Consider the following 14,441-nt stretch of genomic DNA (forward strand, 5'->3'; position numbering starts at 1 on the left):
TAGTCCTCGGGGGATTGATTCTTGTGTATTTTGAGATAAGAATGGGGGCAATCATGCCTGAGATTTTTTTCTTCACTCTGTTTTGAGGAATTCTGTGCATCCATCTGTGCAGTTTTACGACAACATACAAGAATATGAGAAAGTTTAAGTTGAAAGAACAACCAAGTACAATGGTCATGTTCAACTTCACATTGGGGAGTCATTCCTTCACGCTCTTATAAAACAACATCAAGCTGATAGTATGATTTTCCAAGATTTTAAAAGGCGGACTGTGTAATGCTACGACTTTCCTGAGAATAATTTAGCAAGTGCTAGCAGATGCCAAGTATCCAGATATAGGAGAGGCTACAAGTAGGTAGTAGTTATAGAAGTAGATAAAGGTTTAAGAACTGCATTCCTAGTTTTGACAGATGACTTGTGCTCAGCCCATTTTTCATGCTCTTGGCCTCAGTGTTGAAAGAGGTTGCGGTGGGTCTGTGGAGCCACAGGTGCTACGGCTCCTGCGGGGGCCGCTGTTGGTGATGGGGGACGAGAGGATAATCAAAGGATAAGTTGCCATTGATTGAAACATGTATGCATTTGACCGTGAGTTTGGAGTCTTTCTGTCAACTGCATATATATTTTATACTTATTTGAACTAAATAAATCATAGAGAGTATTTTCCATTTTAAGATTTGAAACATGAGTTCTTAAATATTATGTTGAAATTTACAGGAAAATTTAAGAGAAATGCACAAAGTGCAACTTAAACAGAAAAGAAACTATAATGTGACTATCACCATCCTAAATTTATTTACATATATACATATATTAAAATAAATTGTATAATGACAATTTAGTGTAGACAGGAGAGGGAAGGTGCAGTTTCTACAAATACAAGTAATGCCGCATAGATGCCTATTTGTTTACTGTTGTGTCAAACTTTGTGAAAAAAATAGAAAGGAATCACTACAATATTTTAAAATACACAAATATCTTATTCCTGAATATGTCTGCCTTTTGTTTTATTACTTGTATTAACTCAGAAACTGAAAATCCACTTGACACCTCTTGTCATTAAATAGTATTTCTGAGTTAGAAAAAGTGTATATTTTATTTCAGATTGGGATAAATACAGGAACTGATAAAGATGGGAGAACTTTCTCGTTTTCTTAGTTTTTTTGTGTTTGTGTGTGTGTTTTCAAAAACTAATATATGGGATTTGTAAGATGAAAATACAAAAAAAACCTACTTTCTTTGATAAGATTTGGAACCATGTTGTGTTTTTTATTCGTTTTTAGTTCGACATAAAACACCTTCCCAAGAAGCCATTTATCACTAGGCTTCTTCATATACTTTCTTTGCTCATTAAAATTGTTCACCTTGTATTTTTGTCTTCCAATGTAAAAAAAAAAAAAAAAAAAAAAAAAAAAAAAAAGGAAAAGAATATATGTTCACATGCTTTTGTGTAAAAGTTTACTTTTATTGTTGTGAAGTCACACTGTTCAATCTAGATCACAAGCGGACAGAAGTTCAGTCAACACATGAAAAGGTAGATATTGTGCTTAACCATTGTTTTAGCCTGTTAATGTAGTTACCCATCTACAACCAAAGATGTTTCCCTCAGAACAGAAAAATCCCTGCTGCAGCTTGAGTGTTATATGTTCTTCTCAATGCTTCTTGTAAACATTCAGGCATTCCTTTTCAAACTTTAGTCACTGCATTCATCAATAAAGAATTTATAACACTAAAAAAAAATGAGTTTCTGTTTTGGTTCTTGTAGTTTAAATAGTAAGAAGAGATGACAGACATTTGGTCTAGGGGTTGGGATTTGCTCAACCATTGTTACAGCAAAGTACACTATTAGGTATACTTGTTCAATATCTTGACACAAATAACTAATCATACAGCAGCTGCACAATGCGTTAAAGCAATACAGGAGATCAATGACTTGTTGGAGTTCAAACTGAGCATCACAATAACGAAACAGAATTTAATTCTCTTAGAACGTGGCATGTGTGCTGATCTACTATTTTCACACACAACTTTCTGTAGAATTATCCAACAAGACAAATTATTCACTGAGCAGCAGTTGTCTGGACCAAGAGGTCTTGTTGATGTCTGAAAACAACAAACAGTTTGGAGATGATAGAAAGAGAACAGGAACTAATAACCATTGGTTACAATCATGGTATGCAGGATATACAGTACGTCCTACCTTGAAGCACACCAGGTGCCACTCCCATCAGCTGAGAACAAGAAATTAAGCCTACAATTCCAGACAATAGCGGAGGAATTAACGTAGCCAGGTCTTGAGTCTCCATTTCTTGATATTAAGATGGTAGGCTCAGAATTGGGCGGAAACATTATAATGACATGGAGCCATCCTGTTTCTATCAATAGTACAGGCTGCTGGTGATGTTTTCTTGGCTCACTTGGACTCCTTTATACCAACATGGCAACAATACTCAGGTATAATCACCACAGTCGACCTGAGTATTGTTGACGACCATGTCCCTTTATCAGATATCTTCTGATGATTATTTCCAACAATGTAATACACCATGTCATGAAGCTCAAATAATGACCCGAACTGATTTCTTGAATATGAGACTGTAATCCAACAGCCTCCAGAGTCACCAGATCTCAATCCAATAGAGCGTCCACAAATCTCAAGTCAAATGCAGAGAACTGCAGAGGAACGTTTCCAATACCTTAATGAGTCAATGACACCAAGAATTTAGTCATGTTAAATGTAACCCGGTGCAGGCAAAGTGGATCTGATTAAGTGGCTGTACAGGCATTAAGAGTGCTCTGTGTAAAACCAAAATTCAGTAGATATGTACAGATCTGTGATGATCATCACAATTCCTGAGAAAGTCATAAATTTGTTTTCCTTTTCAAAAGATATGTCCTCCATCAGAGGGCAGGGACTCTGGAGGGTTGCAGGAGTGCAGTCTTTTGAATAGAGACTTGTTGTAGTGCACCTGAAACTGACTGGCAATTCTTCCATTTTGAGTATCAGTTACCAATACTTTGAATGTTAACCTTTCATGTTTTTCAGTTCCACTGCAATCACTAGTATACTTACATTTCTTCATGCTTTCTTCTTAATGTTACTGTCATTGGGGATTGCCTTATCCACACCGCAGGAGCCCTGTGCTACTGCTGGTTGGTCATCATCTCTCTGTCTGAGTTAACCTTAAAACCAGACAGACACGACTCATGGGTTTTTGATGTCATGATGTCAGCCATTTCCTGTGCTGTCTCCCAGGAGGATTTAAGGACCCTTTAATTACATAGATGATGCTTTATAATTGCAGTCATTAGTTATGTATGCTAAGAGCTAAATGCTAGCGATAAATCCCACTGGTTTTCCACCACGCACCAGCCTTTTGTGTACAATTGCTAACAATACCTTAATAAATACTAAATTTGACTGTCCTTTTTTCGTAAAACGAATGCAGGAGGGGAAGGAGATAAGGACTGTGGTGCCTTTTTCATTTAGAGTTGTCAGCGACTGTGTAATACAGTTGTTTGGTGGAGTTTGTCTCCCTCTCATGTTTCAAACAAAGACTACATACTATGGTTTTCCACTCGAATTTCTTTCGGGATATACGACCTGTATTTACCAAGATAGCGGATTAAGAAGCTGAAATGCTTGAAAATTAGTGGCAACACAAATAAAAAAAACGAAGGCATGTAGAAGCCATACGGATATCTATGAATAGATCATCGATAACATGTATATCGGCGTCTTGTCACGGTGGCCGAGAGGTTAAGGCGTTGGACTCGAAATCCAATGGGGTTTCCCCGCACAGGTTCGAATCCTGTTCGTGACGTTTATCTGTTTTGCTTTCAGATACTACTTATACTAACTAAAACCACATCGCGCTGATTGCTTCGATCATTTACGGTCATTTTAGTTCCGCGAAGCGGTTTACGAATTATATTAAAGCACTTAATGTACTTTACGCGTTGACAACTTACACTACATCTATGCAAGTTACGGCTTATTTTTGTTTAAAGTAACTAAAGCTTAAAAATAACTTTAAACCAATAAATGTTATAGCTTCGTTTAAAACACTCTTAATTGTAGATTCACGATCCCTTGATACCAAGTCTCGCAAATACTTTTTTTTCTCGCGTCATTTACGTATGAAAGTGCATTTGGTACAAACTGATGTCTTTCTTTCCTAGCTGAAAACGATTGTAAAACTGTCTGAAAATAATCTACCTCTACTTGGGAATAAAATGTACTAATACCAACAAAGACTGATGATTTTAGTGTCCTTTTAGTCGTGTTAGAAGACACCAGAAGAAATGTCCACCCCTACCTCCAGTTGAATAATGGAACTGGCCGAGTCAGATAAATACGACCGGCAGCAGGAGCTGACGTAGTTTTTGGGGTATTGTTGAAGCAGAGGGGCAGCGTGTAGTGTGCTGAATGTTCAGCGTTTAAATTTAGTTTTTGGGCTTTCGTTTTCTTTAGGTACTATTATCTAGGACATTAGGAATAAGAATTTAGAAAATAACAACGTTAAAGGGGACTCAGTGAGTTAGATATAGACACAGCATAACAAAGCATTTGGCCAGACTGCGCGCTAACAAAGCTAACAGATCCTTATACTTAAAAGAGCCACACAAAGGAAATGCGGTCGATGGGGTTGAAAACATTAACGTCAAGAAGAGTTATGTAAATGGTCGACAGATATCTCCAAATTATTACCAATAGAGGCAATGTTCAGTAGTTGTGTAACACTTATTGAAGAGGGTGATTTTTAAGAGAACCATTAAGATTTGATAAGCAATCCGTCATCCTTACTAGTGCTATTATACCGATTTTTTAATCATTTATTCCAAACTACTGACAGGACTAAGGGCGACATTTACTCGTTTTTTTCTGTCCACTAGTGTTATGTGTGTTATGAAGCTGCCATTATGGCGATGTTTTGCAGAAGACAAAGTGTCCAAAGACTCGTATCCTGAAATTAAAATCAAGTAGTAAACTGCGAGCTACTGAAGTAGAAACAAACAAAACTACTTCACAAAGCCGATTTGGTTCCCATCGAGAGGCTGTTTGTTTTCACACACGGGTATTAATTTCAACCCAGATCAGTAGATGGCCATTGTACCAACAGTTTTTAGCGATTAAACTTGTGAACCGAGGAGAGTTTGGTTAGCATTTAGCAGGCTAATTAGTTAGCAAAGCTACAGCTAACGTTGTAGCTATCCGGTAATAGCGCGACTTCCAGATCAATTATTATATTAAGATCTAATTATGGCAACCCCTACAAACGAGGCCTTGTTTTTGATAAAGGACGTGAAGCCTGGGTCGAAAAACTTGAATATTGTGTTCATCGTTCTGGAGATAGGTGAGTAGTTCTGGGAGGCTAAATCAGCCTCTTCCACACATCAACTCGTGTTCTTCATCTTAAAGGGACCGACGGCGGCGAAATTCATACTATTCTATCTTACCTCAACTTTTTCTTTTTACATCACTAGCATTTATTCCCTATTAAACTGGCTTATTAAATACATTTTCCGCTGCTTTGTGTTATCAGGACGAGTAACCAAAACGAAAGATGGCCACGAGGTGCGCTCGTGCAAAGTGGCAGACAAGAGCGGGAGCATAGCGATCTCTGTTTGGGATGAACTCGGTAGTCTCATCCAGCCAGGAGACATCATCAAGCTCACCAGAGGGTAGGACCTCTCCATGTGCTTGCAAACTCATGTTATGACCACAACCTGCTTGGTTAATGTAAATACAAAAGCAATGATTGTACTAATTAATATATTTTCTTTCTTTTTAGCTATGCATCTATATGGAAAGGCTGCCTGACCCTGTACACTGGAAGAGGAGGAGATCTTCAGAAGATTGGAGAGTGAGTGAGCAGTCACAAATGTATTTCTCTGCACAAGCATCATATTCATATCTTATTACTGCATATTGTGAAATAAAAAGGTCATAAGACTGCAATTGCAGTGTTTTCCTATCATTTAAACCTGATTTAAATGCTGAGCAATGAAAGTGAATCCTTTTTTTTCTCTTTTTAAAAGCTTGGGCATATTTCTTACTGTAAAGATTTCTTATGACCTTTATGCAAATAATTACCCTCTTGTATGACATGAAATAAAGTTTTTGGAGGATTATTCTTAACCAAATGCATCAATCCAGAATTGGAATACATTATCATCATACTTGGGTGCATCATGACATGGCAGCAAATGCCACCAAGACTAAAAACTAAATCGATCCAAGAATAAATTTAAATTCTTTACAAAAAACTATGCAAATATAATCCAGAAGTTTAAATGTTTACATGCGTGTTGTTGCCCCAGGTTTTGCATGGTGTATTCAGAAGTGCCCAACTTCAGCGAACCAAACCCAGAGCTGCAAGCCCAAGCAAACCAACAGAACAAGTCTGTGAGTAGCCTTTGACCTGTTGGTTGGTCACAAATGTAGCGTGCCACACATTTGGAGATCCTGCAGAGACACAAATTTTATAAATGCTTTAGAGGTCATTTGGCTTTGTTTTACCATACAAACATTACAGCTGTTGAAAAAAGTATTTCTCATTTAAGTTCTGCAACCATCTTTAAAAGGCCAGGTTATTGTAATGCAGTAATTTTTTTTTCTTTTTTTCATGGGATAATAAAAACAAAATTAGTCTCAGGTCCATCGTACCTTCTGCTTTCCGTTTAGGATTGTTAAAGCAGTAGGTCAGTGTTTTTTCTTTTTCTTAGTAGTTTTTCTGGTTTTATTGTCTAAACAGGGCAAACCTGACCAGAACCAGAGGGGAAACTCTCCACCCAATCAGAATTCAGGTACACCCGCCCCACCAGGTCAGTGTATTTTTCTTGTAACAATTTCAGTCACATTGCCATTTATAGTTAAAAGTCTTTATTTTTGCTTCAGAGATTATTTAACAGATATAAAAGTGTCAACTTGTTAGTTTTATTTTTCTTTCTTCCATCACAGTAAGGACATTTTAGAGTTCTTAGTCTTTTTCCAAAGTGTTTAACTTTGCAACTTGATTTTTCATGTAATTGAAAATGCAAAGAGGACAGATGAGTTTTCTGTGTAAAGCAGACGTGTTGTAGAGCTGTCGTATCTGTAATGAACTGTCATCAGCCTTTGCAGTGCAGCGTTTACTCCGTATCATAACTGAAGACGCAGAAGCAACTGGACTGAGTTCAACCAGCAAACTCAACAAACCTCTCGTGGAAAAAAACGGCTCTTGAACAGTTGAATGTCTTAAGTTGTCCCATTTTATTTGTGATCACTTACTTGTATGTCAAATCTACAGGTAACGGTGCCATGCCGCCCTTTGCCAACAACCCACCACCTGGTGCACCCCGCGACTCAACGTTTGGGAACGTTGGGCGACCCAATGGCCGGTCTCCTGGCAACGGTGCGCCTGCAGTCAATGCTGCTGGACCCCCAGCAGCCACAAAGACCTCAGTTACCATTAGCAATGGCAGGGACCCACGACGTGCCAAAAGATGAAGCTAGGAGAAAGTGATGACAATAATGGGAGCCCCCCCCCCCCCGTTTCCCTGCTCCTGATTTTCACCTTCTGCCCCCTTCTCCACCACAGCCTCAGTCGGCTCTGTCAATAAAGTTTTATTAAGGACCCCCTGAATAATTTTTATCCAGGTTACAATAGTTGCGTGTTTCATTGTCTGGCGTAGTGCAGGTCGAGCTCAGAGCGCTGTGGTGGTGATCTACCAGCTGCACTATCAGAACCTCCACAGTTGAGGCTTGTGGTTGAGTTGTGGTCAGCTTCTCGGTCTACACTCTTGTCCTCTAAATGTCTTGCAAACTGTCCGTTCTGTGCCAGTGTTATCTCCCCTCCCCCTCACACCAGCCCCTCTCCCTCCCCTCTTCTTTCAATCTACACACCCTACTTGAACACTTGATGCACTTTCTATTAAATTATGTTGAAGCTTGGCTGTCATTTAAATCAGGAACACTTTTTTTTTTTTTTGGTTGTTCAATAAGCCTTAAGTGAAAATGATATCTTGGACTGTGATGTGACGAAGTGAATTTTTTTCAAAGGGTCTTCCCTGTCTTTAACCAAACTGTATCCTAAGTGACTCTGTTAAAGCAAAAGGTGTTAGTTTTGGATTTTTAACAATGGGGATGTAGACTTTTTTTTTTTTTTTTTTTTTTTTTTTTGGCCACGTCACCCTAAAAGATGTTTGTTTTTGTTTGCATCATATGTACTTTTTTTTTTTTTTTTTGTTTTTCCATCAAGGAGGGACCACTTCAAATAGAACGGTTCACCAAATAAATTTTAGAATAACCTTGCTGCCATACTTGGTTCTCTCAAGTCTGTCTGGGAACGTAGGTCGTGTTGGTTAGACCATTTGTATAGTAATGGAACAAGTACTGCTTTGTCATGTTTTTGGTTATGATGCCCATAATGTCTCATTAAATCTTTATTTGGGGGGTGGGTATGTATGTACAGGCAGTCGGTGCCACAACTCCATCACATGGACATGACTGCCATCTTTAAGGTCCATGTTGAAGCAGCAGTATGACTTGACATGTTAGCTTTAGCTCCATCTAGTGCCCAGAAGAGTAAAATACTTTGTTTGCTTTATTTCCCTTTAACAAGCATGATGTGGTACGTTTGTAAAGAAGCGGAAGAGCTGATGTTTCATGGTTTGACTTCCCTTCTCACCCAGGATGAAAACAGCTGTTTTTGCCCGGGACTGAAAGTGTTTACGTGAAGCAGTGCATTGCATACAACAAATCCTTCCTCACATCCTTTGTTGCACCAAGCACCAGAACATCAGTGCATGTAGTTTCTTTTTTGTAATTTGTGTCACGGGGTAAAGAAAGTGGGTAAAGCCTCAACGTAAATATTTCTGTGGAAACACATCGGTCCTTAAATACTGCAGTTGTTCAGAAATAGGACAGCTGTTGGTCCCTTTTTTTTCATTTTTTAAAATTTTTTTAATGTATTCACCTTCATGAGAAAATGTTTGAGCAATTTGAAAATATGATGCATAAATATGTATTTTATCTATATAGATCCCCATTAGTTGCATCCAACAGCAGGTGCTGTTCCTTCTGGGGTCCATTAAGTCATTAAGTACAATCAAACATCAGTACACACACATATATTTTACATAAATACACCACATCAATACATACAAACATGTTATGTATATGTATATATATATATATATATATATATATATATATATATATATATATGTATATATATATATAATGTATATCTACATATATGTATGTATGTATATATATATATATATATGTATATGTATATCTACATATATGTATGTATATATATATACATATATATATATATGTATATCTACATATATGTATATATATATATGTATATATATATATACATATATGTAGATATACATATATATATATGTATATCTACATATATATGTATATGTATATCTACATATATATATATATATAAATATATATATATATATATATATTTATAAGCAAGTCTGTGTATACCTGTGCAGATTTATGTGATGTAGGATATGTGTATGAAAACACATTCACAAACACTACATCATTCTCACACATCAGCCTATATACAGATTTAATTAGGCTTTGTACATTAATAGATGGCAATTTATTGTTATTTACGACGTTGTGATATATATATATATATATATGTATATATATGTATATATATATTTATATTATTTCAAATTTATATATATATATATATATATATATGTATGTATATATATTTATATTATTTCAAATTTAACATATTGAACCTGAAAAGTCCTATTGAGCTGAGATCTCTTCTATAAGGAAGTCCTGGCCAAGACAGCAGCAGTCTAAATTTACAGTCATTTAGCATTAAAACAGTCATACAAAAATCACATAGTAACATGTAATTTGATAAATGAAATTCATACATTCATCAATAAAAATAGTCTGTATTTGCTTTGGTTTTAGGTAGTACGTCATTTTAAAGCATTTAAGTTGTAGTGGTTATAAATATATTCATAAAAAGTAACAGTGAATGTAATAGTTTCTCTTCAACCAATAATAACCGATATATGGTTAATAATCCACAAAAGGTACTTATAGGTACTTTATCCATTATTGCATTGTTACAGGTAGGCTGTTCTGTAAAACAAGCAAGTACCTTGTAATCAAAGCTGAGACTGTTCCCACACTCATTCCTCTGCTCATACTTTTGTCCATGTCAGAGTTGGTTAAACCTATGCATTGCTTGGAAAGTTGCTGCTTGGAGGAACTGTGGGAAAGCTGAACTTTTTCCTTTTCTTCTCATGACAGCCTCCAGTTTTTAATACCTAACAAAGAAACCACTGAAGTTAATTTAAATTCCTCCAATATTAAGAGGATTTTAAAAGTTTTCATCATGGCTGCTACAGTACATGGATACTTGGAGGTCATCTCATGCAACTGGACCCAATTAAAACTAAACCCTCTTTTGGATCACACATGTGACAATCAAGTATTCCTGTATTATTACTGAAATGTTTACAGATGCCTCCTTTGCATTTCAAACTCTTCATTTTACTGAACTTAACTGATAAATAGACAAATACTCACAAAGGCTCAGGTTGCTGGAAAGGCAATAACTTCACCCTCCCTGACTGTCCCACAACATCCCCAGCACTCTCACAGCGTACAAGCATGACCCCTCAGTTTTAAATTAACATGTAGGTCAAAAGTTTAAGAAAAAAAAGAAGAATGTATCAACTGCATAAATGACAATGAGTTTGATAAGTTTGATGATGGTTGTTCGGTAGGCTTGACAGCAGTTCCTAAATTAGTTACCTTAAATACACCATTCTTGAGAAACATACTTTACTAATGTACTGCTTTTTATTATACGGTTTTACAATTTTTTAAATTTTACATTCTTTACATTCATCTATCCATCCATCCTATCATCCATCCATCCATCTGTGCATCCGTTCATCCATCCATCCATCTGTTCGTCCATGCATCCATCCATCCATCCATCCACCCATCCATCTGTTCATCCATGCATCCATCCTTCTGTTCGCCCATCCATCTGTTCATCCATGCATCCATCCTTCTGTTCGCCCATGCATCCATCCTTCTGTTCGCCCATGCATCCATCCATGCATCCATCCATCCATCCATCTGTTCATCCATGCATCCACCCATGCATCCATCCATCCATCCATCTGTTCGTCCATGCATCCATCCATGCATCCATCCATCCATCCATGGGTCACGGAGAATTTTTTATTTAAAATTTTAAACTTTGTTAAGTACAGGTAGACATTTTTTTTTTTTTTTTTACCTATTTCCTCTTTCCAATAAGAAATCTTTTTTTTTTGCTGCGGCTAAATTGAAGTAATCACCCTCATCTGATCTGTTCCTGACTGAACCACGGCAACACAACGTAAACAACCCTGTCTTACAAATGTTAAAACTGTTCCTCAGAACAAGTCAGATAACTCAAAAGGTAGTCTTTATAGGTGCACACAACTTGTAATGAAATGCCAACAGTGTGTCTTATTTATCATGAATTCACATCATATAATATTTTTTCAATGAAGTTGTTGTCTTATTGATCATTTTCCTTTCTTCCACCATCCCATTTTGCTCTAAACCTGAAACTAAAAAACATGTTTATGTAATTTTTGTACTGCTGAGAATTACAGCACTTGTGACACTGGACATTGAAACACATGAGACGTGTGGCAGGAAATGTGATGCACTCGTGTGTCAACAAAGACGCGTGTCTTGAGCTGGGAACTTCCTCTCATGTGCAGTGGTCTAACAGAACTGTTGACCTGTCATATGCTGCCAAGTGCGAAATGACATCAAACTAACAGGACAGGCGTTAAAAAAACTGGACAATCAGACAAAACAACATTAGCTAGAATACTTGGAAAACATGCAGCATTTCTAAAATATTTTTTTTATATGCATGTAATGTTTATTTGGAGCCCAGACACTGGAAACAAATGGTTTCTCTTTCAATTTTTGCTCACTGTGTAACACTAAATCCCATGACAGCAGTGATTCAGAAAAGTACCCAGGTTACTTAAGGAGGAAGCACTACTGTTTAGGATTAACCAGAAAGTAACTAATTAAAATAGTCTTACTGATGAATAAACACAACTTTAATCAATGCAAAGTTAAAAGACAACACAGAAAAAGAGGTAAGTAATCATTATGATAGATGATATGTAAAAAGTAGAAAAGTGACATAAAATGCATAAATTATGATGAACACCACCCTGTCTGAATTTTTAAGCCAATCAAAGCCTGAGAGTGTGACAAAAATGGCATAATGGGATGAGTATAGACACACAGATCGATTGTCGCTTGTGTTCTTGTGACATACACCCTGCCTCCCACAGAAAGGCACCACAATGACTGGTGAGTTTTCTTTGTCTTAAAAATTTTTAACTGATTTATTTTATGAAATGTATTAATTATTTTATTTTAAAAATAAATGATTTATTTAATAAAATAAATGAGTCGTAGTCACATTTAGGGCTGTGACAATATGCTTTTGTCCTGATTAGATTATGACATTTTGGGTGCCAATTTGATTTAAATTGCGATTCTCACAATTCTTTGATATTGCCGATTTTTGTAGATTAGTAACAAAAAAAAATGTATAAAACTTTATTTTTGCTTGTCATTTTTCTTGATTTCAATTAAGAAAAAACAGCACAGTAGCCAGACCATCCTTCTGCTGCTGTAATGCCCAAGAAGACAAGTAAAAAGATCAATAAAAACAATAAAAATGACAAAAATTTTCTAATAGATTACTTTTATTTTTTGAAAGAAAAAAAAGTGATATGATTAAAAACATTGTAAGATTTCTTTTTTTTTTTTTTTTTTTTTTTTTTTTTAAATGATTATTTATTATTTCTCCTCCCCTTCAGATCCAAACACATCTTCGTTTATGGTTGACGACTTTGGCTCTGTTTACGAATCACTGAACATTAGTTTCGGCTTTAATTACACAGATTTCACTGTAGATCCAGACACGCAGCCTTGTGACAGTTTTATTTTACCAAAGGCTGCCATGCTGGTGGTCTGCTCATTCTACGTCCTCATCTTCCTGCTGGCGATACCTGGGAACCTCGTGGTGGGACTAGTGATTGGCCACGGCAAGACGTCGTTGCCTCCCTCTGACCTCTACCTCCTCCATCTGGCAGTTGCAGACATCCTGCTGGCTGTTACCCTCCCATTCTGGGCCACCTCTGTCACACAGGGCTGGGTGTTCGGAGATGCCATGTGTAAAATTGTCACTGTGCTCCAAGAGCTGAGCTTCTACTCGAGTATTCTTTTCCTGGCCTGCATCAGTGTGGATCGATACATGGTGATCGTGAGGGCAATGGAGGCCCGCAAGGCCAAACGTCAGCTGGTCAGCTGGGCAGTCTGCATCACTGTTTGGGCTGTTGCAGCATTTCTGTCTCTGCCAGGGTTCTTCAACTCTTCTTTCCCTTCTAAAAACTCCAGTCAAGTGGTGTGTGCTGAGAAATACAATCCCAACAGCGCTGATGATTGGCGGCTGGCCACCAGAATCCTTCGCCATGCTATTGGTTTCGTCATCCCCTTGTCCATCATGCTGCCATGTTACGGCATAACCATCAGACGCCTCCTTCACATCCGAGGGGGGTTTCAGAGGCAACGAGCAATGAGAGTGATCATTTTTGTGGTTGTTGCCTTCCTCCTTTGTTGGATGCCGTACCACATCGCAGTGATGGCAGACACATTTTTCAGGGCAAAGATTGTACCGTACCAGTGCAGCGAGCGGATGGTCGTCGATCAGGCCATGTTTGCTACCCAGAGTTTGGGGCTGCTTCACAGCTGTGTAAACCCAGTGCTGTACGCGTTTGTGGGAGAAAAATTCAGGAAGAAGCTGGTTCAGTTATTGAGAAAGATTGGTATCATGGAGAGAGCACCAGTTACAAGAAGCAGCAGGTCTTCACTGTCATCGGAAATAACATCTACATTCATGTGAGGAGACGCTTGTTCATTTCAACTGATCATACTGCTGTACTTACCGCTAGATGTCAAGTGTTGAACTAACAGATTCTTTATATCCTGTTGGCTGTACTTAAGCTAAATACTTAGTTTTTATTTTTGTAAATACCCTTTTAACTTTTTTCTTGTAGTTTTTATGTCATTTATCTTTACATTGGCTTAAATCCATAAACATTTCAAGAAAGAACTTTCTAAGGAGTTGAGTTGTTACATCATCTATCATATTAGATAAAATGTTACGGTACAGTTTTTTGTTTACTTGTGTCTTTTTTAGTTGTGGGTTGAGGTTTAAATTTGTGTCTTTTGGAAACTGGACAACATAAATGTCACAATTTGGTGTGAACTGTGAAAATACTTCATTTAGTGTGACTATTCCGCTGATGAACACTAAAACACAGATGAGAAATGGCTTAAAATTCAGATAGATGGTGAA

General features: G+C 37.2%; 2 protein-coding genes across 3 annotated transcripts; both read left to right on the forward strand.

Annotated features, from left to right (window-relative positions):
• The first annotated feature begins 4,398 nt into the window (after positions 1-4,398).
• Positions 4,399-8,242, forward strand: nabp1a (nucleic acid binding protein 1a). Of its 2 annotated transcripts, none has more exons than XM_079254460.1 (6): positions 4,399-5,354; positions 5,544-5,682; positions 5,793-5,864; positions 6,322-6,406; positions 6,756-6,825; positions 7,290-8,242. In XM_079254460.1, the coding sequence occupies exons 1-6, from the start codon at positions 5,261-5,263 to the stop codon at positions 7,487-7,489; spliced, it is 660 nt and encodes a 219-aa protein (XP_079110586.1). In that variant the 5' UTR covers positions 4,399-5,260; the 3' UTR covers positions 7,490-8,242. The 2 variants fall into 2 exon arrangements, with proteins under 2 accessions (XP_079110586.1, XP_079110587.1); XM_079254461.1 differs by having other exon boundaries at positions 6,756-6,807.
• Positions 8,243-12,378: 4,136 nt separating this feature from the next.
• LOC306766910 (C-X-C chemokine receptor type 1-like) lies at positions 12,379-13,985 on the forward strand (the record flags this gene model as incomplete). Its single annotated transcript, XM_079254768.1, has 2 exons — positions 12,379-12,385; positions 12,901-13,985. The coding sequence occupies 2 exons, from the start codon at positions 12,379-12,381 to the stop codon at positions 13,983-13,985; spliced, it is 1,092 nt and encodes a 363-aa protein (XP_079110894.1).
• Positions 13,986-14,441: the final 456 nt, after the last annotated feature.

The sequence above is a fragment of the Telmatherina bonti genome, assembly GCF_933228915.1.
Source record: "Telmatherina bonti genome assembly, chromosome: 15".
NCBI classification, from domain to species: Eukaryota; Metazoa; Chordata; class Actinopteri; order Atheriniformes; family Telmatherinidae; genus Telmatherina; species Telmatherina bonti.